This window comes from Protopterus annectens, chromosome 6.part1 (genome assembly GCF_019279795.1).
Source record: "Protopterus annectens isolate FY-2018-M chromosome 6.part1, PAN1.0, whole genome shotgun sequence".
Classification (NCBI taxonomy): domain Eukaryota; kingdom Metazoa; phylum Chordata; order Ceratodontiformes; family Protopteridae; genus Protopterus; species Protopterus annectens.
This window is the reverse complement of record NC_056738.1, coordinates 441,931,364-441,955,678: the sequence shown is the minus strand read 5'-3', so window position 1 is coordinate 441,955,678 and position 24,315 is coordinate 441,931,364. Positions and strand designations below refer to the sequence as shown.

At 37.5% G+C, this 24,315-nt stretch overlaps 1 protein-coding gene across 2 annotated transcripts in view; it reads right to left on the bottom strand.

The window, feature by feature from the left end:
- SPEG (striated muscle enriched protein kinase) overlaps positions 1-24,315 on the bottom strand; it is a 2,687,905-nt gene that overhangs the window by 181,526 nt on the left and 2,482,064 nt on the right. For both annotated transcript variants that reach the window (XM_044075871.1, XM_044075873.1), the window contains 3 exons: positions 16,835-17,002; positions 12,815-12,937; positions 1,485-1,649 (listed from right to left, as the gene is read on the bottom strand). In XM_044075871.1, the coding sequence (XP_043931806.1) occupies positions 1,485-1,649; positions 12,815-12,937; positions 16,835-17,002 (456 nt within the window). The remainder of the gene's footprint in view (positions 1-1,484; positions 1,650-12,814; positions 12,938-16,834; positions 17,003-24,315) is intronic.

Below are 24,315 nucleotides of genomic sequence, written 5' to 3'. Positions count from 1 at the left end.
GGCTCCTTGATTACTGGTCAAGTGGTCGGTCATCACACTGTCCACACAGCTTATCTGTGTTTGATACTATTCTATACCCTGGCATCATGGATAAGCTAAGTGCCTTAAAATCAATCCTAATGTGGTGAGGTAGTTCACGAGCTAACTGTAATAAAAGACAAAACCAACATTTTCAGAATGGCAGACACCTCCTCTGTAGTGTAAAAGTAATTAGCTTCCCAGGGCTAAGTACAGGGACTCTTCCTTTCCATCATCTACTTCTCTAATTGCCAGAGTGGAAATCAGGATATTTGCTTTAACTAAGTTTGTTGATGACTATAAACTTGGTATAATTATCAAAGTCCCCTCTGTTACCATCTAATTACATCAGAAGCTTACCTTTATAAACAAATGGTATATTGAAAAAATGGGCAACAATTAAATGCAAAGAATTGTAGCATGGTCTCACCTGGGAAACAGAATTTTCCATCAAAATACAGCATAGCTTCTCTCCAAAATAACAATGTAAGGAATCTGGGAAACTGGGATGATAATTCCTTCTCATTTGACCATAATGTGAATACATTAGTCAGAAAATCATTCTGTATAGCACAATTAATTTTTAAAAACATATTCCAGTTAAAAAGAGGTTACCATATTCTTAATGGCTTTCCTAATTAGACCTATCACAGAATACAATGCCCCTTTTGGGATATACCTATCAAGATATATTAGGCAATTGGAAAGGCCTAATATGTTATCAACACGAACATTACAAGTCTAAAGACCCTGTGCTACAAAAAAAAGTATTGAAGTGCTATTATTGTTCTGTGATTTAAAGGCTCTTACAAGGGGATCTGTGCCTTACATTCTGTGCCATTAGAGACCACATCCTCCTTGATCTTCTGCATCTTAGCAAATCAAACAGCTCTAATAACACCAGAAAAAGAGACCCAAATCTCCACCAACAAATAAAACTTACTGGAGGGAAACATTTATTACACAATACATACTTCATCTCTGGAACAGACTTCCCCTTGCAAGTTAAACAATGTAACACCCTAGCAGCCTTCAAATCTATCCTGGATGATTGGATAGATTCCCATAAATTTGACTTTTTTGAGAAGTGGGTGCAGTGTAAAGGTGCTTGTCTGCAAGGTGAACTTGGTCATTTTGATTCAATTGGCATATAATAACTCCTATAAACCTGCTATACACATAAAAAATGACCAGCAATGCAACATGTACCTAAGGTAATAAAATCTAGAAAAGTAACTGATGAATATGAAGGATGCACTGGCAGGGAAAATTACAGAAATGGTAAAAAAAATTAGGATTAATTCTTGTTTCATCATTACAGGGAAATGTTTGTAAGACACAGATTAGCACACTGGCTACATATCATGTCAGACCTAAAATCGTGTTTAACTGATATCCACAGAATGAGAACCTTATAGCGTCTGTGAAAAGATGCTATTCATTTTGTTAAAGAATACATCACTTACCAGGATCTTCTATGTGTACCTTCTCAGAAGAATTACTATAAGGGCCCTGACCAGCTTTGTTCACACAGGCAACTCGGAACTTGTACATTGCACCAAGTGGCAGCTCGGTCACATTGTAGTAACAGTCAGCAATACCAGAGGAAATGATCTTCCACTCGTTCTCCCCTGAGTCAAAAGAAAAAAAAAATCAGTTAAGCATCGACCTAATTGACCTGGGCAGCTGTCTGTCAATCCATGAATTAAAAATACTTCCCTATTTCCATCGTAATTTTTCCTGTGCAATATGGTACTGTGTCCTTCCTCATACATAGTGTTTCAAATGCAAAAATAATCTTACAGTGTGCCATATTCATTACTAGGATCTATGGGTGGGTATTCGAATACATCCTACTATATACTACATATAATGAAATGGTTTTGCATTTTCCAACATGGCTTACTGAGATATTTTGTTTTTCTTTAAAGGTCAGGGAGGAATTCAAAACTATAAAGCAGCTTTGTTAATCAGAGAGTCAATTAGGAATAGGGAATGAAGCAAATATTATGGAAGGATGAAGGATGCCAAGTAGATGGACTTTCAAGATGGCTACAAACAGAATCTCAGAAAGGAGGGCCAGTGAATTTGTCTTTTGGGGGAAATTTCAGTAACTGGAAAAAGAAATTCAGAAAACCTGAAAGAAAATCAATCACAAAAGATGATGAAAAGACACTGGCTGGGAAGAATTCTGCAGCTGTTCAGTAAAATGGTGTTCTAGCTCCAGTTTTGGGGCGAGACATGACTTCTAGTAATCTAGTGGAAAAATAACTAAAATGTGATCAGGGATGATTAGAATAAATTAAATACTGAAGGAGTATATCAACTCAACAAAAGGCTGGAATAAATGGAAAAAGCTTTAAAGATATGTTCAATGAGCTGATAAAACTGCAAAAATCACAGGTCGACATGAAGAAAAGGCTGGCTGAGTACAAGATTACTCAAGAAGAGATGTTTCAAAACAAAAAAAAATGTAGAATTATAGGACAGTGCAGGTAGTGAAAATCTGAAATTTCCTGCTCCTGCTGTACCAGAGAAACTGGAAGGAACAGAACGTACTAATTTTATAAAAGCTCAAATAAGTAACTGGACTGGTATTCCACAGCAGGAGTTGTTAACTGAATGGGTATATTGTGTGTATGATACAAACCTAGCCATGAAAAAGCAGCCTAGACCTTTAATAGTAAAGATGCAATCCTATCAAAAGGAAAATATGGTTCTGACAAACCTGTGACAAAAGGACAAAGAACTAAAAGTGAGAGACAGTAGAGTGTTTGTGAAAAATGATTATTCACTGTACACCATGCAGAAAAGGAGCAAATATATTACAGCAATTAGGAAATATCGAGAAGCAGGTGTGAGATTCAAGCTGCTGTATCCAGCTATTTTCAGAATATTTTTTTCCTGGAGGGTCAGAATCATTCTTTGACACAGAATATGCTAAAGAGGAAATACAAAAGTTTGTCCAACCAAAAGGGAGTTATGAAACAGAAGGGGATTCTGCTTCTTACTTTTAAGATAATAAAGCCCATGGAGAGACTATGCCAGTGAAACATTTTCAAATGTACAAATAGGACACCAAGGAGATATCCATTAACAGAAGTGAGGCTGACTATAGAGGATATCATGTGTTGGGAAAACTGTTTATCAAGAGAAAAGAAGAAATGGAAGATGAGGGAACAGTCATAAGAAAGAGAGGTTATAGTACTAAACAAAGAGGCTAACTGTGATACTCAGTGGAAAATATTGAATATCTGTTGAACAGTACTACAATGATTTTGTAAGGGGGAAGTCACAAAAGTACAGAAGGTGAACACTTGATGAAAAGGGTTCTAATTCAAAAACTATACAGACCTTCATGTCCTAGTGGAATGTGGGGATAGGCTACCTTAACATGACAGACAGGGTACCTCACCAGCAATCTTTTAAACCAGTCTGGGTGACTGGATACGTGCTCATAATCTTTTACCTAGAATGTGAGGGAAAAATCTACTTAATGGGTGAATACCGATGGTCTTCAACCAGTACTGGATGATGTGGTGAAACATCATGATGGTATTCCTGGCTATAAGCTATATAAGAGTATATGAATCTGTGAAGTTATGGGATCATTGTAGAGGACAAGACAATTAAAATTAAGCTACACAGAGTCCTGGCAGCAATAAACAACACTTTTGTACAGGCACTGCTTTATTCTAAGACATTGGATAAGCATGCCAGACAAAGAACTGGTCACCTGCTAAATGACAGAAAGAAATATGGCGATTAGAAATCCTGCTATAGTATTGGTAGACAAAGTGACAAGGATACAGGGTTAGTAGTCAGTATAGCATAATGGTTACATTAAAAGACTCTAGAATATTTAGTAATTGTGTCATGTGACAAGAAAGTCTTGCCAGTCACTGGCAGAGGTGAGCAGTCAACACTGCTTCACCTATCCCTTCTCTCTAAATGGTTGGCTTCTCCAGTACCACAGCTACTACATGAACCAAGTACCCATTCAGTCAGAGTCACAGATCTATCCTTATATACCACAGAGCAGTAAATTAAGGAAGCTACAGACAAAGTTATTTTCATTCTGAAGAAGGAATATTATTACTGCTGTGCTCTGGCAGTCCCACCCCTGTCCCTCTTGTCTTTTTAAATTCAGTGCCACTTAATCTTTCTTCCCCTTATACTAATTAAACCTCAGCGTTCCTTTCTCCATTGCCTTGTTTAGGCCTGCTAGTTGTTTACTCCCACACCAGCATCACTGTTTCTTTTTGAAACATCAAAACCAGTTATTTTGATCTCAGATTTAGTGTAAAGAAATACTACAGTTTTCTGTCAGGTTGTATTTATTGCTTAAAAAACATCACAAGCATTTGTAATACTGAAAGTGAAACTGCTGCTGCCAAATAGAACACTCATTTGAAAGTATATGAAGAAGAAACAGGTTGTATTACCAATCTTGTTACTCTTGCTATAAAAACTTTAACAAACAGGGCAGGAGGCAGAGACAGGGAAGAGAAAAGGGTGAAGAAGAGGAAGGGGAAGAGGTGGATCCATTGCACTATGCATGGAAGAGTGATGTGCTTTTATTTAGTTATTTTACTTAATTTATTTGTTATCCCTATAAGTGAGTTGATCTAGGGGTAAATGTTTACACCATGACTCAGGCCAAACGCACACACATCAACTACAAACATAAATTGCATTTCAGTAATTCTGCAGTACATCAAGTTAATAGTAATTAGGAAAAAAATAACTGTACCATGTAGGGTACTCATTTTGATACACTATCTGTAACACTAGAATAAATCAGATGTATTCATTTTATGCAGACCTTGGTTAAGCAGTTATCAATTTCTATAAATATTAATATTTATCATAGGTGTTTTGGCCTACAAGTTGAACGTAAACTAAGTTAATTTTTCACAGAAGGCTTTTTCTCTTTCTGCCCAGACAAGGTAGGTCTCTAAGAAGAAGGCTCCTTGATCTTGTAATCTTAAATAATATTAGTGTGACATTGTTTAGAGTGTGTGTGTGTGTGTGTGTGTGTGTGTGTGTGTGTGTGTGTGTGTGTGTGTGTGTGTGTGTGAAGGGGCAATATTCCAGATGTAAGAACTTACATCTTAAGTCAGAGGTTAGCAGCACAACTCTTATAGGTCTTCAGCCTTGTACAGAGACAGAAACTGAGGTTGTTTACCCTCAGAAATTGAAATAAACCTACCTGCCTTATTTCACCTGACTCATAGTTTTTATTGTAAGAGGAGTTCAAACATGTTATTTGAAAGGGATATTCCAGTTTAGAAATTAGCAGATTAATTCCAACAGCTCTTTTATTGCTTTTGGGGTAAATAAATTCATACGCGTGTAGCTTAGCTTTAAATTCTTTAGACAGCATCAGCTATCAGCTCCATAAAATTTTAAAAGCAGGGAAGAGTTGAGACAGCTACCCAAATACTTGAAGTTCTGCACTTATGAGTTTTTAAGTGGGTCAATTTTCTCAAGTTTAGAGTCTTCATTAAGTTTCTGAGAAGTCCAAAATCATAGTAAGTGTTTTGCTTCAAACTCTATTAAGGTGTTTTTTTAGTAATTTAATTCTGCATAGCAGTAGAAGGTTTGGCAGAAAATTGGACCATTGACATACAATATTTGTAACCTTGGCAAGTCCAATATAATGCTATTTATGAATAACAATATCATTGGTACTAAACAAGAGTCCTGAAGGACTCTAGAGTTAACCGACCAGCTTTCAGAACAAAGTATACCACTACCATAAAGATTTTACCTGGCGGGAGATGGAATAATGGTTAAGGTGTTTACCTCTCGGACATAAAGTACATGGGAAATACGCTAGGCTTAAAATGGCCTAGAAGGGCAGCTAGCCCTGTGTGAGCAAATAGGTGAAAATGAAAGAAGGCAGGAAGTTAAGAGGAGGAGTTTAGACACAGGCATAGAGGGAACAAGGTGGAGTAGGGAAAAGGCATCTTGTGGACGGGGAAGGCAGAAAAATGATAGTCAAGAATTCAGCAGCAGCAGATCATAGGAACAGGTAGACAAAAGCAGTCAAGAAACAGAGCAAGGGAAGACGAAGGTAGAATGGGTAAGAAAGTGGTGACTACTATGGGTAAAAAGTGCAGAGTGGATGAATAGAATGAGATGGAGAGGCAGGACAGGAGAAAAGTTCAGTGAGAGGGCAGAGGGGTATAGCAAGAGAGAGTCTGGAGTCAACACAACAACAGGCAGGAGTTCTTTAGGAAGAGTTTATCAAGGATAGAAATTGAGACAGGTAAAACAAAAGAAGGGAGGCAATTAAGAGTGGACAATAGAGAAGGCTGGAAGGAGATCCAGCTAGCATTAAAAAAAATATTGGTAGGAGAATTAGTAATATGGAATAAGAAATGAGGCCATACAGGAGAGTTGGTTTGGAGACAGAGAAGGTTTTGGTGATTGAGGAGAGAGTTTCTAACAGAATTAACAGTTCTGACAAGGGGAAAGGACAGATTAGGCCACAGAGAAAACAGTCAAGGGTTTAGGCTCAATAAAACAATGGAAGAAATGACCATGGTGGTCCCCAAGGGTAGTGATGGATGTAGTTTGTGCTATACATAGGCACCAAAGACCTATACGAAAAAGGAAGAGAGATGGCAGCAACATCAAAGGGGCAGTAGAGAGATTCCAGAGTAGGAGGTTGAACACAGCATTTTCATAAGTGTTAACAGTGCCAGTAGTCAGTATGCCAAGGAAAAAAGGGGATTTAGCAAATATAATAACTGGCTGTAGCACTGTGCAATGGAGGAGGACTTGGTGCTGGCAAGATAATGGGAGAAGCATGGCAGAGAGATCAAATCTAAGTAAAGGACAGAGTCCATCTTAACTCATGACAGACAGCAGTACTCAGATCTAGGTTGGAAAATACATCTCAGCAATTATACCTTTTGAGGGAGTGTCAGAGATGCAAAAGATTATGAAAAGTCCACCGGCTTTAACCTAGGAGAAAATAAATGTTCACTTTTTGATAGCTGTTTTAAAGAAAACTGTTTATTCAGGACCAGCTTATCCCGTGAATCTCCTAAAACTTGGAAATTATAACTTCTTTATGGTTTTACAAACTTGGAGATGGTTTTAATTAAATGGGGGTGTAGGGGGTCTCCTTTTGCATGGGGAAATCATAGGGATAGTAGGCTTGCTCCCCAACAGGAAAAAAAGTTTAAATTAAAAGATTACATTTGAATGTGCTTTAGTAAAATGGACATCAACTGAGAGTACTGTATCCAAAATGAACACAGAGCATATTGGAGGAACAAGAAATGGCAATTCACAGCATGGCTAGGCACTGCAAGGAGTCTGGAAAGGAAAAGAAAATGGGGTAGCTGTAATAGTGATGTAGTTAAGGAAGGTAGACATTGTGTGTTTTGTCCCATTCCATAATTTTGTTGTTTTGTATTATTTGTCTTTTGATTACAGTGAAGGTCCAACTGAGCCAAAGCCCATTTTCAGCAGAGGCCTGGAGAGAAAAGCTGCACATATTAAGAGCAATCTGAGTTAATACGCAGATTAAACAAATTAATTAATATAGTGTTTTAAAATGTGCAGTACAAGTAAAACTTGGAACAATGCAGTACAATCGTATACAAATATATACAAAGGTGAAGATTAGAAGAATGCATGCTATGCTTTAGGATAACGCTATAAACTTAGAATCTAAGTAGTAGTATTGTATACATATATGTACAGGACAGTCTTGCTACAGGGGGTGTGGATTCTAAAATCACAGTGGGTGGACAAGCAAGATTAATCCAGGTCACATATAGAACTAAGACTAATAGAGCAATAATTATATCAAGTATTCTACTCTATGTGAGACCAGTTGTTGGAGTTAAGAGACAGAAAGGCATTGTGCTACAGAAGGGCGAGGTCTGTAACAGGAATAACATAGCCCAGACATGTTAGTATGATTATATAGATGAGGACAAGGAGAGAATGGGTGAAGGGCTAATAGGGAAGAGATATATAGAGGCTGGGGGTTAAAATGAATTAGTATAAGGACAGAGGTGAGGTACTGAAGATGAGAGGAAGCATAAGTGTTAGAGAAATTATGGGTGAGCAATGTGGCATATGGAGCAACCAGCATGGAGGAGAGTGAGTTTATAGGATGTGCTGTGGTATAATAAGATGTGTTCTACTTATTGCAATTTAATAATTTTGGATACTGTGAATTTATATTAAAATATTATTTTTAGGTTAAATGAGGACATATCCAGGAGTCAGGTAAGTATCGTTTTACACCATCCTTGAATGTGGATTGATTGAAAGTTAATCTTACTAAAAGGGGAACAGAGTTCCATGCCTGGGCTGTACAGCTTGAATAAAATGACTTCCCAGCTGAGTACTGTGCTTTATGGATATTGAGTAGGCATGTATTTTTTGAGCACAGTGATTTGGTAAGTGAGTATGTCTGTAGAATAATATTTAAAGCTGGGCATTGTTGGGTGCATATAAGTTATAATATGGGCAGCGAGAAGCTGGGAGTATAATAGATGATGAGGTAATTATAACCAAATGAACACAGTGGTGGGCTCCCCAGGGTTTACAGGCAGCAAATTTGGCTACTTTATTGTAGCATTATTCTAGCTTGTTTCTCAGTGTAGCCTGGAGGTTTATTGGGACAGGCAAAGTGTAGAGCAGGGAAGGTAGGAGATAGGTTGTAGCTAGGACTTTCTTAGTTGCATTAGAGAGATAGTTCTTAGATCTGTACAGGGTACATTTTGTTGATGTTTTTTATTGCATTCTGTATATACAAGTCATATTTGAGGTTATTATCAATTATCATTGCTAGCAATTTTGTAAAGGTAGCAAACTCAATGGGGATGCTACTAGAGGAGGTGACTGAAAATGTAGGGTTGTTATGGGTTACGGATTTTGGAAGGAAAAGAAGTATTTTTTGGGGGGTGGGGTGGGGATTAAGGATAAGTTGATGACTGTTTAACCAGGACTGAACAGAAGTGAAAGATTCCTGGATGATGTGTTGAAGTGCTGGAAGGCTGTCAGCAATAAACATAATACTGGTTATTGTTTTGGAACTGAGGGCAGAGAAGTTGATGCTATTTGGGTGTTGAAGTGGTCCTGGGTTGGGATGGATGTCACCATGATGCTGTATAGTCTGTGCCATGAGTTGGAGGGTGGAAGAAGAAGTATACAGTAGTTTTAACTGTAGTGTAAGTCTTAATTTATTTTTAGTACCATACATGCAAATGTATTTATATTTAAAGGACTGGATTTGAGAAGTGTTAAGAATATTCAGAGCAAAGGAGATAGTTGTAAAGTGGCAGTTTTGTTGCAGTTAGATTCATGGGTGAGAATATATTATCGAGTAGAGGTAGTGAAGGATAGCAGGATGAGTAAAATAATTGACAGAAGCAGATGTGAATCATAGTGAAGAGTGAATGGTAGAAATGGGAAAAGGCGGGCACAGAAAAAATTGTATGAGTGAGTAGTGGCTAAGAAGGATTTTGTTGCTATAGGGGAAGAGGTGGTAATGGTTGTGGTAAAATGATAAAGTAATTATAAGGGGAGGAGTAAAAGTTTAGTTATGTGACTGATATAGGAAGCAGTGGGAGTGGAGAGAATGTTGATTATTTGTTGTAGAGGTGGTGGAAATAGTGATATAGAAAAAGGATTACTGGGTGGAGTGTTATTGAAACTAGGGATTGGGTAGGGGATTGGTGGGAGAAGTGATATGGAAACAGGATTGTTGGGTGGAATGTTACTGAAACAAGGCAACAGGTAGGGGATTGGTGGGAGGAGTGAACGGATGTATAAATGTAGACTAAGGAGGGGGCAGAATTGGGGTTATGATAGGGAGCAGAGTTAGCCTGAGCATATTGAGGGCAAACAAAGCAGGTTGCACTAGCTAGTAAATCTTATTAAAAAATAGTAGTGGTGGTTGTGTTTTATCTTTTTGTGTATTTCTTTCATCCCTTTTAAGCACATAAGCATGTACAAGTAGTTTGTCTAGAAAGTGACGGTAAACAGTTGTTCTTAATTTAACTAATGCTCTTTGCTCTTCCTGTCACAAAGGATATTTATTAGCTCCCTGCTTACAGAGCAATTATTTGCTCCAGTTATGAGTAAAATTCAGAAGTTCAGCATGCACATACATGCTTTACTGAATATCTTTAAGGTTAAGCCAGCATGTTGCTCGGTGGAATCTGTGTTACTATACTGAAGGACTGTACTGAAATGAAAGAGTGGGGGAACTCCAGACAAGTCTCAGGAAGCTCATACAAAAGTTATAAAATGTATTATGAATACATTAGTTGGAGGATTGCTTGCTGATGGTGATAGAATAAGACAGACACTTTCATGCTAATACATATCTCACCAAAAAGTTGTAGCTTACTCTGCAGTACTGCACTTGTTAGGTTCAGCTATGTTAAGGAGTGAAGCAGTTCAGGTACAACAGTTGTACTGGCCAAATAATGGATCTTATTTGAGTCTTAGCAGAGTTTGTATTTTTTTTCTTCTTTTCTCGCAGGGATGGTCCTTAACTTTTTAATAGATAAGTCTGAAATCCTACAATTGTTAGGTTTAGCTATGTTAAGAGTTAAAGCAGTTTAGGCACGCCAGTTGTATCAGTCACACACTGTATCTTAGCTGAGTAGTTAGCAGTCATTTTTCACAAATGTGAGTTATTCTTTCTTACACATCAAAATTAAAAATAATTACATGTTCAGTTTCTTCACAAAATGCAGCATCCCTTTCCTGCCTCCAGAATAGCTCATGTATGCCTCATGTGACTGCCATATTATCTGTTAGCTCCCTTACACTGTTATTAAAAATCTGGACATTGTCCCATCGAGTGCACAGACTGGCAAGCTGATTTATTTATGTGCATCAAGTGACGTGGAACTTCTTTTAACCAAGCATTTTTTTTTCAAGGTCTCATTATTCCGAATTAATAAGTCAAGAAGCTATACATCATTAGTGAGCTTTGATCTATTTAAATATTGACAATACTGTGCAATAATGATGAATCAGATAACATAACCCACGCACTATTTCTGCAGACACAAAATATACCTTAATATTCTTTCACGTCAATTTGCATAATTCCTGTTAGCAGTGCTGCCTATAGTACTTACCTATAGAGACCATATCAACACATGGAAAGATATGGTTGCCATTTATGTTAATGTATTGGTCAAGTCCTCTTTTGGCTTATTCCAACCACAAACAAACTCCAAAACTGTAAAACCAACGAAAAAGTGTCGGCACAATAAACTGGAGATCGCTTAAAAACAAGAAGCAAGTTTAATTAGCGCTTTCGGAAAGGGTACTACCTTTCCTTCATCAGACATCTTGCAACATAATTAAATTCCCCTTATATAACCTTACTTGCTGTTAATTAATCACAATCAATTAACCAATACAAGAAATTTTAAATAAAAGGAAAAGCAACAGTTAAGCAAATATACTTAAACTAAACAGTAAACAGACCTTAACAGCTACAGACTAAAAATCCTTAATCTATTTGGGTTGGATACACCATTACCTTCTTCATTGAATACAAATTTTTGTATAGGTTGTCCTTCACTTGTGTCTGCTGCACTCTGGTTTTAGGGGAATGAGAAAGTGTTTATAGCATTTTATTTATTTATATTCAATACATATAAATATATATTTCTATGTACTGAATTTAATAACTTATAGGATTTTTAATAATAATGTATTAATTTGTATTCAATGAAGAAGGTAATGGTGTATCCAACCCAAATAGATTAAGGATTTTTAGTCTGTAGCTGTTAAGGTCTGTTTACTGTTTAGTTTAAGTATATTTGCTTAACTGTTGCTTTTCCTTTTATTTTAAATTTCTTGTATTGGTTAATTGATTGTGATTAATTAACAGCAAGTAACGTTATATAAGGGGAATTTAATTATGTTGCAAGATGTCTGATGAAGGAAAGGTAGTACCCTTTCCGAAAGCGCTAATTAAACTTGCTTCTTGTTTTTAAGCGATCTCCAGTTTATTGTGCCGCCACTTTTTCTTTTGGCTTATTCCACTATGCATTTGTGCTTTCCTGCTATTATAGTTCTCTGCTGAATGCAACAATGAAGACATTATAAGCCAAAGTATTTAAGGGGCAATTTCTTTCAGTTGCATTTGACATCATGCCAGGCTGAATATACAATGCTCCATCTGTAATTTCAGGTCAATGGAGTTTGCTTATATCATAAATTCTGCGACATTTGGAGATATGTAATTTTGCAGTACATAAACATTTGCATTTGTATTTAAAAAGTTATTCTTCTCTTTGTTCCTTTGTATACATTCATGGTATCAGTGACCTTTTGTTCACTACATTTCATATTTCCACTGACAAAATTATTTGTTTTCAAAAAAAAAAAAAAAATCAGTATTTGACTGTAACAGGCTATGCATTCTATATACCGCACTTTCATATTTCTTTCACTGGAAAGGACTCTGACATGGCTAAAGCAAGGGGTTCTCTGGTTCGATCCTCAGCTGGGGTGCCTTCTGTGCGGAGTCTGCATGTCCTCCATGTGGTCATGTGGGTTTCCTCCAGGTACTCTGGTTTCCTCCCACATCCCAAAGACATGCTGTAGGTGGATTGGATACTCCAAATTGGCCCAAGGCATGAGTGCTTGCATGCGTGTGCCTTCTGCCAATCATGAGTGGACAGCTGTGGCAACCCGTAACTGGGAAAAAGATGAAAGGAGAAGAAGAAGATGTAAAAGTGCATGCATTTATTTTACTAGAATGCAAAATTGCAAGGAAACTAAAGCATACCAATCATTTTTCGTTCCAGAGTGTATGTGCAGGGTGCTAAGCTGTCAGCAGGTTTCCACAGCACCAGGACTGTGTTCTTGTACTTCTGTGGGATCTCTGGAGTGCCAGGCTTGCCAGGAATCCCTGCAAAATAGAAACACACACAATTAAATAAATAAAAGTGAATGGAACAGAGGAACACAGGAAAAGAGAAACTAAGAAAAAAACTCTGAGAGAGCAATGGGTTAGGATGAAAAGGTTGGTAGTAATTATAGAGTGGTAGAAGGCATAATCACAAAGGTCTGAATCTAATGTGACAAAGTCAAGCTGCAGGGCTTGCCCAAAGGAGATCTGATCAAACAGGTACTTGATAAGTTAAAGCTACACTTAATGCAAAGTTAAGTAGATAATATGAAGCTATATTTCATAATTACTCTGATATTAAAACAATTGAAACAGCTGCTATTTTGAAAAGGTTGTTTTCCATTAAATATGCTTTTCTTCCAAAACCTTACCATTCTTTTTACCCATTTCACTGTAGATGTATTGTCTTCAAGTAGTTCAGCCTTATGCAATAAAAACTAGTACAAACATTTTCAGCAAACACCTTCTGTAGCAGTACGTACTAGTAACTTCCAGAAGTGCTACTGCCTCCTGTCTACTGCACTGAGCTGATGCTGGCTAGCTGCATCATTTCCTTATCTATGTTCACTCCTTGTCATTTACAGAGATGTTATCCTACTGCCTTATTCACTTCCTTTATGTGTTTATTTTTGTTTGCAAGTATTATTTAATTATAAATTGTATTAGACTGCCTATATGGGAATAGCCTATTTTAACTGGAGGCCTGTGGAAAAAAGTTCCAAAATACAGTAATTTATTAGCTGATATACTTGCATAAAAATACAGTACGTTTATTCATAGGAATTACTTATAGATTGTTATCAGCACAGAAAGCAATATGCAATACTATGCTATTTAAAGCATTCAATTGAATTTGTCGGATCTTAATTAGAAACAGGTCTGTGACAGAGTTTGGAGTAAAAATAAAAGGGAGTAGTGTTTTGAGTATCATTTTATTGGTTTACGACGTAATGTTAGAGGTGGCAGTTAAGTGGGCATCAAGACAGACTGCACATAAACAATAGTTATAAAAGTGTCTAAGGTGATTGGAAGATGCAGTTTTTGGTGATTGTGTTCCAATGTGCAGGTACTCCTATAGGGTGCTAAAGTACTGTTTATGATGAATGGTAAATGAATTATAACACTGTTCCAGTCTTAAGGTGAAGGCTGGTTTGTTCCAAAGTTTTGTTAGCTAGAGACAGGGGATATCAGAACCATGTGAACTGAATGAATTTATAGTTTCTAGCAAGTTAAGAACTTCAGATCTTAGTTATCTTGCTGGTGTGTATCTTTTTAGAATTGCTTATTGCAGTTGTAATGAATTGTATAGAATTTTGTGGGATATAATTTGGCTTAACAAAGTTAAATAAATATCGCAAACAATTTAACAATATTATCTCCACCTCAGAGATGACAATAACAATATATTTAATTGATGGCAATCTGAATTCTAATGTTTGTGCCTCCCCTGTTCTTCCCAATATGGGAGAACACTCATCCCTGCTGAGTACTAACTCAGGCACAGCGCCATGGTTTTCTTTTTCGCTGTATTGATGTGACACAGAGATAGTACATCTGGAGAGTGGAGGCATGGTGCTACTGAGGGTACAGGGGGACATAGTCCTCCTAAAATAATATGTAAAATTGTGCTTTTATACTATCACTACTACTCTTGGGTAATGTAGTGGTATAGTATAACTGGTACATCGGGTTTCAGTGAGCCTGACATTCATAAAATTAAGTAGATCTGCATTTTGTAGTCATAAGTAAGGTGGATTAGTATGACCTGTTCATAGATGCCTATTAAAATTATACATCATGTTTTAAAATAAGTCTGTTTAATGAAAAAGCAAAATAGTAAATGTAACAGCAACTTAGTTTATGGAAAGGATCCCAGCCAAAGTTTCAGAAGGATGATTGAGTTTTCTAGGCTTTTTTTTTTTAGTTGAATTGTTGGTGATGCAGTTTGCCCAACTGTTAATATGTTCTTTAAACATGAGTTTTGACTCCTTATAGATACCATTCTGTCTAACACATATAACTTGCTTCAGGCATGAAAGAGCAGAAATTGTGATTCTCAGTTTCCTAAGCTGGGTTCTATTTTAAGTGTAAATAGCAAGATTATAGGTTTGTTTAAGTAATTATTATTTGCATATTAGTATGATTGTATTGACTTTTAGGGCCAGACTTGCTTTAACACAGGTGAAATCAAAAACGAAGTACTGGGTAGTTTACCAGCTTCTGTGTCAGAAAAGCTGGGAATGGGATTAATGGAGTTACCTGGATGCAAGAGTTCAGACAGTAATTTAGAACTGTTTAGCAGAAACAGTTTCATATCGGTACTTGAAATAATATATTTTAAGGATTCTAACTTCATTACAGCAAGGGATTGTTAGTTGTTTGTATTATGTTAGAGTTTGTAGGGTTTTGGTTTGGCAGAATCATGTCCATGTTTTTTAACACTGTTACAGAAGTTTAAGGTCCTTTTTGAAATTCTGAGAATATAACTGTAATTCTCAGAATAGAATAAGTGTAAAGCTTGCAAATATTTACAGCCTAAAGTTGTGCTGTCTTGGAGGAAGCATTCTCTCTACACTGAAGAAGAGTGTCCTTGGAGTTAGTATATAGAAATATAGTAGTTATATATAACATGTAGAGTAGCCCAGTTTATTCGCAAGGAAATATCTCCAAGATACAAAAATGTCATCTTACAACTGTACTGTTCCCCTATCAGATCCAGCAGAGAACAGAATTAATAGAATGCCCCTGTGGTATGTACAAATCTAAGCATATTGCTCAAATGGAAAGCCCCATTGATTTTAACCAAGAAAAATTCCAGACTTTATATCCCTCAAGTCTCGATACAGTGGCACATCTCCCCTTTTACTCAGTATCTTACAGAGCTCTCCAAGGTGACCTGCATCTTGCTTTTTGTGCCATGAAAGACCCAATCCTATTTCTCACAAATCCAGTGGCTGTACAAATACTTACACTAAGGACCTAAATCTATTCTAACAAATAATCAAGACTTGATGGCGGGATAGCTTCTTAACTGAATAAATTCTCAGCCTATGGGATAAGTTACCACTACAGGTAAAGCAAAGCACTATGCTGTCTACCTTTAAGACTACTCATGATGACTGGATGGGTAGACACAAATTTACATCAGGCTTACCATGTGTCATTTTGTTTGATTTGGGAGGTGTGCACAATTACGGGCTTGTAAAGGGTGAAAAGAACCTTTACGTTTATCTTCTTCAAAATATATATAAATATATAGTTCCTTTGATCATTTGCCAGGTATTGTTTGTGTGTGTGTGTGTGTGTGTGTGTGTGTGTGTGTGTGTGTGTGTGTGTGTGTGTGTGTGTGTGTGTGTGTGTGTGTGTGTGTGTGTGTGTGTGAGTGTGTGTTGTGTGCCCATATGTATTGCATGTGCCATATTTTATTAATGGAACTAAAGTATTGTTCTGACAATTATGCTGCTTTCTATGAAAACAGTAAGCTCTTGAAACTCCAGCTTTAAGCACATGACAATGATTAAAAAATGGCATGATATTTATTTTTTAGCAGTTCCAAAATAATAATGTTTTTCTCTGTTTGTTTACACTACTTTTTAGTTTTACTTTAGGAGATACCTTGTTTTATTATGAATTACTTATCACATTTGGAATTAGTCTTCATGATTTTGTCTGTCTAGATAAATATTTATAGAAAATAATCACAAAATATGAAACTATTCTATTCTACCCAAGCAGAGTTGCATATGCAAATCAAAATTAATATATTAGTGGTAATTTGCTGTGGAAAGAAAATAAATAATGTGGGTTCCTATCATCTGACCAGCACCCATTTTAAATGCAAAAAAGTGCAATTAAATGAAAACAAAAGAAAACAATGCCACTTGTATTTGCACTTACTTGCTACAGCGAGTGAGCAGGAACTGGCAGCTGTGCCTAGTGGATTTGTAGCCACACACTCGTACATGCCAGCGTCCTTGTTTCTTGCTTTTGTAATTGTCAGCATTTGCCGACCATCTTGACTGCAGACAGTCTGAACTCGATCATCGCGCTCCACAATTCTCTTATCTGGAAAGGTAGTTGTTAAAAAAGAAGGGAGTGTTATAGCATGTAATCTTCTGCCTTGCTTTCACATATCATATTTTGACCATCCTCAGATATACTCTGTCAAACATATATTGTGTTAAGTAAATATAAAGTCTATCGCAATTTTGCACTTCATAATATGAATATAAAATATCATTATTTGACTACTGTTCTGCTCATACAGATTTATACTGAAGTTCACAGTAAATATTTAAAAGTAAAGCCGCGGTGGTGCAGCGGTAGCATTGTTGCCTCACAGCAAGAGGTTCTCCCGTTCGATTCTCGGCTTGGGTTGGGAGTGCCTTCTGTGTGGAGTCTGCATGTCCTCCCCGTGGTCGAGTGGGCGTTCAAAAGACATGCGTTGAATGGGCATGCCTTTGTTGAAGGCTGGGTGTCAGGCTGGCAACTCGACACCATAAAAACCAACTGCCAATCATTAGCGGACCGGAGTTCTGCTGTGGCGACCCCTAACCGGGAAAAGCCGAAAGACAAACAACAACAACAACAAAGCTGCAGTGGTAGCATTGTCACCTCACAGCAAGAGGTTCTCTCATTCAATTCTTGGCTGGAGCGCCTTCTGTGTGGAGTCTGCATGTCCTCCCCACGGTGGAGTGGCATTTGAAAGACATGCGTGAAATGGGTGTGCCTTCGTTGAAGGTTGGGCATCGAGCTGGCACCTCGGCACTGTAAAAATCTACTGCCAATCATTAGTGGACCAGAGTTCCGCTGTGGCGACCCCTAACTGGGAAAAGCCGAAAAAAGAAGAACAACAACATTTATATAGTGCATGGAAGACCATGATTAAGCTCCAAAATCAGGAAAAAGATAAACTTTGTTTCTTTAGTGGAAGACTCTTATCTTAACAGTGCATAACCAAAGCTTATTAAGGACCCCCTTCCAATGCTGATAAGATCAGGTCTAGCACTATGGACTAAAAGTGGACAGAGTGAGCAAAGAACAGTGGTAGAAGGAAAACACTTTTTAAAAACAGTTAGAATACAAACTGTGATAGAATGAAGTGTCTAACAGTTTTAAAGCAGTTTAGTTATAGCACTTAACTTCTGCCTGTTGTGGTGTCTATTTCACAGTGTTCGCTAAGATCTTTACTAGCTTTCAAAGCTGGTAAAGTACTCCACACATCAACACTTATTTATTTATTTAACTTTCTTTACTGAGAATATCTGACTGAGCAAAACCAACAGTGTATAACCAAAGCTTATTAAGGACCCCCTTCCAATGCTGATAAGATCAGGTCTAGCACTATGGACTAAAAGTGGACAGTGTCAGTGAGCAAAGAACAGTGGTAGAAGGAAAACACTTTTTAAAAACTGTTAGAATACAAACTGTGATAGAATGAAGTGTCTAACAGTTTTAAAGCAGTTTAGTTATAGCACGTAACTTCTGCCTGTTGTGGTGTCTATTTCACAGTGTTCGCTAAGAGCTTTATTAGCTTTCAAAGCTGGTAAAGTACTCCACACATCAACACTTATTTATTTATTTAACTTTCTTTACTGAGAATATCTGACTGAGCAAAATTCATTTTCATCAGAGTCCCAGGGGGAAAAGATCCAGCAGATACATTTAAAATACTTAAGAAAAAAAAATAAAAAGATATATTACATAGATAGCTCATAAAACATATAGATACAAACAGGTAATTGTTCTGTAGTGACACTATACAAAGATGAAACAGATATTTCTTCTGTGGTGACATTATGCATGATATTAAATTCCAAGTATAAAACATTTAGCAAGCAAACAATGTGCAATATATGTGACAAGCAGACATCATATATGACTTTTATGACATTGCTAAAGAGGGCTACAGTATAGATATTAGGAATAAATACAAAAGCTAAGGAGGACATTGTACAGCTGATGAGTCAAGGATTGTGGGATAAGAATACTAGGGTACATACTGCATAGAATCCGGTTATAAAAGAGTGATATAGACTGTCTAAAGGAGATGGATACAGCTGGAAGGTCAGAAAGACATTCGAATGTAAAGTTGGTCTTAAGATAGGAAGGAAATTAAGGAGGACTGGCAGAAATGCTTGTTGTGTAGAAGGTGATACAGGTTATAAAAGGATAGGGCCATGAGCTGACAAATGAAAATTGTGTGACCCAGATGATGAGTATGTGATGACCATGTGTGGTTTAGGTGTCGTTTTAGCAAGTTGTAGGTAATGCTCACTATCTCCTTAATAAGGGACAACCAAGACTGCCTCAGCCACCATTATTCACTGGGGTCCAAATTTTAATAGTTTTTTTTTGATTAAGGATGACTGCAAAAATGGTTAAAGCAGTTTGACTCCCCAAATTCTTAAAGCACAGTGGGCTGTGGCCCAGAACTTGGGCAACTGTTTTTTTACTGGAATTCAAACAGATGTCTGTCTAGCTACCTCAGGGAAATGTCAGTTTTTGGAGACTTTATGAATGAAGCTGCCACTGCTGACCCATAGGAAGCTGTTCACTTGATACTGTCTTCCACTGTCTGTACATGGAAGATGAATTGCTTCTAGCTATAGATGCATGGATACTAGTTTCAATATCTGCATGGCTTGTCTGCACATACATATAACCATCTGCCATCCTACTTGTCTGCATCTCATTATTGTTGCGCAAGTAATATTTGGCTGCAGCCAAGGCACCTGGGGGATGGCATTTTATGAATGCTTAGGACTAATAGAACTACTAACATCTTTTTGAGGTTGATATATGCATGTTATCAATAGGAGCAAAGTCTCAGTGAACTTGCTAGGACTCCACATGCATACCACAACTGAAATCTGACATAGTCAAGATCAAGGTCAAAGGACCTATATCCACCCACCACTTCAGTTCCTTTCCTTAGGTTGGCATTAGCAGAAGCTTCTGTCTTAGAGGATCTACCACCTTATTCATAGGTTCATAGATAGGTATTAGACTATCGGCCCTAGGGCCTATATAAGCCTAGCCAAAAAGGTACCCTGGCTTTTGCCACCCAAGAAAATTATTTTCCTGTGACCCTGTCAAGCAGAGCCCCAGAGGTGATCCCCGGGGTGAATTTCCTATTTCCCATCCAATCATCAAGATTTTTCTTGAAGAGTGCTAATGAGGAGCTTTGTTTGATATAGATAGGTAGTTTGTTCTAGAGTATGGGAAGTCTCTGGGACAGGAATATATCCCTCCAGCATGTTCTCTTTATTTTGGTGACAAGGTTTAGGTACATAGAGTGTGTAGCTCGGAGGGACTGGGATTTCTTTAAGTGAAGCATGTCCAACAGCTCTGGGTTTGACAAAGATTTGTATGTTAGGCAGAGATCACCTCTGAGTAGCCGATATGCGATGGAGTAAAGCTGGAGCATAGGGCATCTGTTTGAGGCAGATAATCCTCTTTGTGAGGTATTTCTGCGGGCCTTTCCAGTTGTTGTAGATGTCTTGTGAGGTACATACCAAAAGGGGTATTGTACTCTATAATGAGTCTAATGAGTGACAAGTAGAGGGGAACAATGACCTCTTTTTTCTTGGATGAGAAACCTTTTGTGATGTGGTGTGCCACGTAGAAGGATTTCCTGACTACTGTGGCGATGTGATTATCAAAGGATAGACTACTGTCCACATGTGTCCCAAGGTCTCTTATCACACTTTCAGTGTTAAGTAGACTACCACCTATGTGGTAGCTCATAGGTACAGAGTTTTTACCAAAGGAGATGACAATGCACTTTTTGGCATTTAGCTTGAGGCCATGGCTTTGACACCAGGCATCTGTCTCAGTGAGGCCCTGTTGTAGGATGTCCACATCGTTAGGAGTTTTGATTATGGCTCCTAGTTTGCAGTCATCTGCGAATTTAGTTAGCCAAAGATCCTCTGTGTTAGCCTGTACTTCAGAAAAGTAGATACCAAAAAGGAGAGGACCCAGGACTGAACCCTGTGGTACTCCACTTGTCACTGGTCTGAAGTCAGATTTGGAGTATGCTACTTTCACAGTGTGGGTTCTGTCAGTGAGCCAGTTGGCAACCCATCTTGTGACATAGGGATTTATACCTAGTTTAGTGAGTTTATCTATAATTCTAGAGTGGAGGATGGTGTCAAAAGCCTTGGCAAGATCTAGATCGGCTGTGTGAACCACCTTACCCTCATCTATGGCTTTGGTGACTGCTTCAAAGAAGTCTATCAGACCAGGCTCGTTAGGCTAATGGGGCTGTAGTTCCCGGGGGTCGGTGGTGGCTCTCCCTTTGTGGAGTGGGATAACCATCGCTGTGCACCATTCAGTGGGCACAAAGCCTGAGGTGAGGCTATGATTGAACATGGTGCTTAGGTGGGGCGCCAGTTCATTCTGTAGTTCATGTAGAACACAGCCTGGGATGTTGTCAGGTCCCATGGATGCTGTGTTCTTGACTTTGGAGAGTGTGGTTTTTACCTGTGCAGCCGTGATTACAGGAACTTTGCATTCTTCTGGTATGGAGATGGACCCTTTAGGGGGTGAGAGAGTGGTAAGGTTAGCACTGAACCTATCTGCCAGGATGTTGGCAATATCAATAGATTCCTTGGATAATATTGGAATTTTGTCATATGAAATCAGAAGTATGGAACCCTCATGATGCTGACTCACATGTGAGTATTTACTAGTAGAACATTTTCAATGAGGGATTGGAATACTCCCCACTGGAAGAATGAATCTATGTCCTACACTCTTCTGAGTGAGAAAGACTTCTTTTTGGGAGAAATTCAGGCCTGTTCTTAGAAATGTCTTTGTGCTGGAACTTAATCCAATTTGCTTATATTAATTATTAACACAATGAAACTAGAAACAGAATCACTGTATTCTGACTAATTATTATCTGTTAACTTAGGTGAGCATGAATCGGCTGGGTATCCGTACTGGGATAAATGGACACTTCTTTCAGTCTGAGTGCTTTTCTGGCAGAATACTCTGAGAGTATATCTGACCAGTCAGAAAAAAGACAAAGTGCTGTTTTTCTACTTGTTGCTTGAAAATTGTATGTGGAGTAGAAAAATACAGACATACCAATAAACATCGTTCAACTCTAAAGTTGCTATTTATGTTCTCCAAAACAGAAGGGAACTAAACTACTGAAATGCCATAATTTGAGATTCATGGCTTTCAGATACTTGCTCATGTAGTGTCGCAATCTAAAATTGGTTTCTAAGCCCCAGATCTCTCTCTGAGACTAGTAAAAATGCTTCTGTAACACCATGTTCCTCCTTGTGATGCCTTTATGGTTATCAAGGATGAAGGGGCCTTAACAGAAATTTTAATTTGGTTTCTGTAAAAAACATCTTTTATCCAAAGATTTGAATGAATTCTATTCCGGTTGCTTTGTAAATGATATCCTACCCCACGATAAAAGGAGATGAAAAGATGCAAGAGTTTAAATGAGAAGAAGAGGACTGTCGCAGCAACTGAGGTGTAGGGGTACTAAATGAGCCATTGGGTACAACTGCCTTATTACTGGCAAAGTAAAGAGTAGTTTGGGATTTTGTCTGCATTTTTCATTGTGCCTCCCTCCCCAGAGGCTGTTAGTATACTGATTGTGTCTAGCACTCTGAAATTTATATCCGAATGAAACAGTAATAACCAATGGGGTGGACTTTATCGGAAAATAACAGAAAACCTAGGCCTTTTGAGAGGATCCCCCTGCAAGGTTTTTATTTCACTACAAAGTCTATCCTGGGGGGGGGGGCATTACTGCACTTTAGCAAATGGCCTCTCTGTTTGAGTTTTGTTAAAATTTTTATTGTTTTAAGAAAAAAATAAGTCCCTTTCCTTATTTATTTAGTGGAACATATCACATATTGTGTTTTTAAAAATAAAATAGTGAATATGTTTCTCTGAATGAAAATCTGCATTGTATGTACATTTATGTATCTATATGCTTGTGTGGTTGTGAGTCTGCATGTACCTATGTGGGTATTTGGTGGGTGTATGTATGTATGTATATAAGTGTGTCTGTCTCTGGATGTCTAGGTCATAGGTTTATGTAGGCATGATTCAAAGCAGTACAAGAAACTAACATTTGACACTATATTACTTATATCAATGGATTAGTATAATTTTGCTTTGCATTTTATTAGATGGAATATAAATTTTAACAACATAGCTTTGTTCTGTGGTTGTTGGGGAATAAGCACTACTGTTAAATACCTGAGCTATAGCTCTCAAAATGGCACAGTAACACGGAGATAGAAGAACCCCAAATGGATCAATGCAATTTTGTATTGTACTTTATAGCAGTGAACAAGTAAGTACACATATACTCCCCCCAAACACACAGATCTTTTATTTATTAATTATTTTGCAGTGATGTAACTGTCAGTTAATTGATTTTCTTCTTCTTTTTAACTATGAATTGCTGCAGTTTGGCAGTTACTTTAACAGTTGTCAAAATAGCCTTCAAATTTTGGCACTTGACAATGATTTTGGAACTATCTGGGCAGCTGTCAACCACGGAAGTTCGGTCAGTAATTTCCTGACAGGATTACTGAGTTTGAAAGAAGTTTTACATAAGCATGATTCTGTTCATAAGGAATCTGTGTTGTCAATTCTTGTTTTATTTCTTTCTTTTTTTTTTTTTTTTTTTTTTTTTTTTGGGGGGGGGGGGCTTTCTACAGACTTAGTAACCCAATATTTCTGAGGTCTGGCCAGTCCGATTTAAGTATGTTTGAAGGCCTTTTCCTAATGTGTATGAAATATGTTGTCATAATCTAGAAAAACTTAGAAAGTATACAAAATAAAGTTGTTATACTCATCTACCACTCTATTTCAAAGTTATTTAATGGAAAATAAAAAAGAATTTATAATACAACTAAAAGCCAGAAGAACTGTCCTTTCTCTTCAGTGAGCTGACTGAGGAATCTATTCTCACCTCCATGGTGATGGGCTATTCATATATATCATGCAAGCAATCAACTCACAGGCTGCATTTCAGTACTGCTCAGAAAAAAAAACCTAAGCCAGGATACTGCTCACAGATCTAAATATATAATGAAGTATAATACCAACAGGGACACTGTTGTTTTACTGTAACATCATCAAATGTATTTAGCAGTGTCATAGGGAATATCACTGAAAACATTTGTAAATACAAGTGGTCAAATGCCATGATTTTGTCACTTGGGGGGTGCAGGGGAGCTTGCCCCCCTTCTTAAACCATTCAGGTAGTTTTTTTCTTTGGTTTATTTTTCTTTTTATTACATTTTCAAACTTTTAAAAGTTCGATCATATGGTGTCGACCATATGATGTTCAAACTTTTAAAAGTTCGATTATGTAATATAGACGCGGTCATAAATGG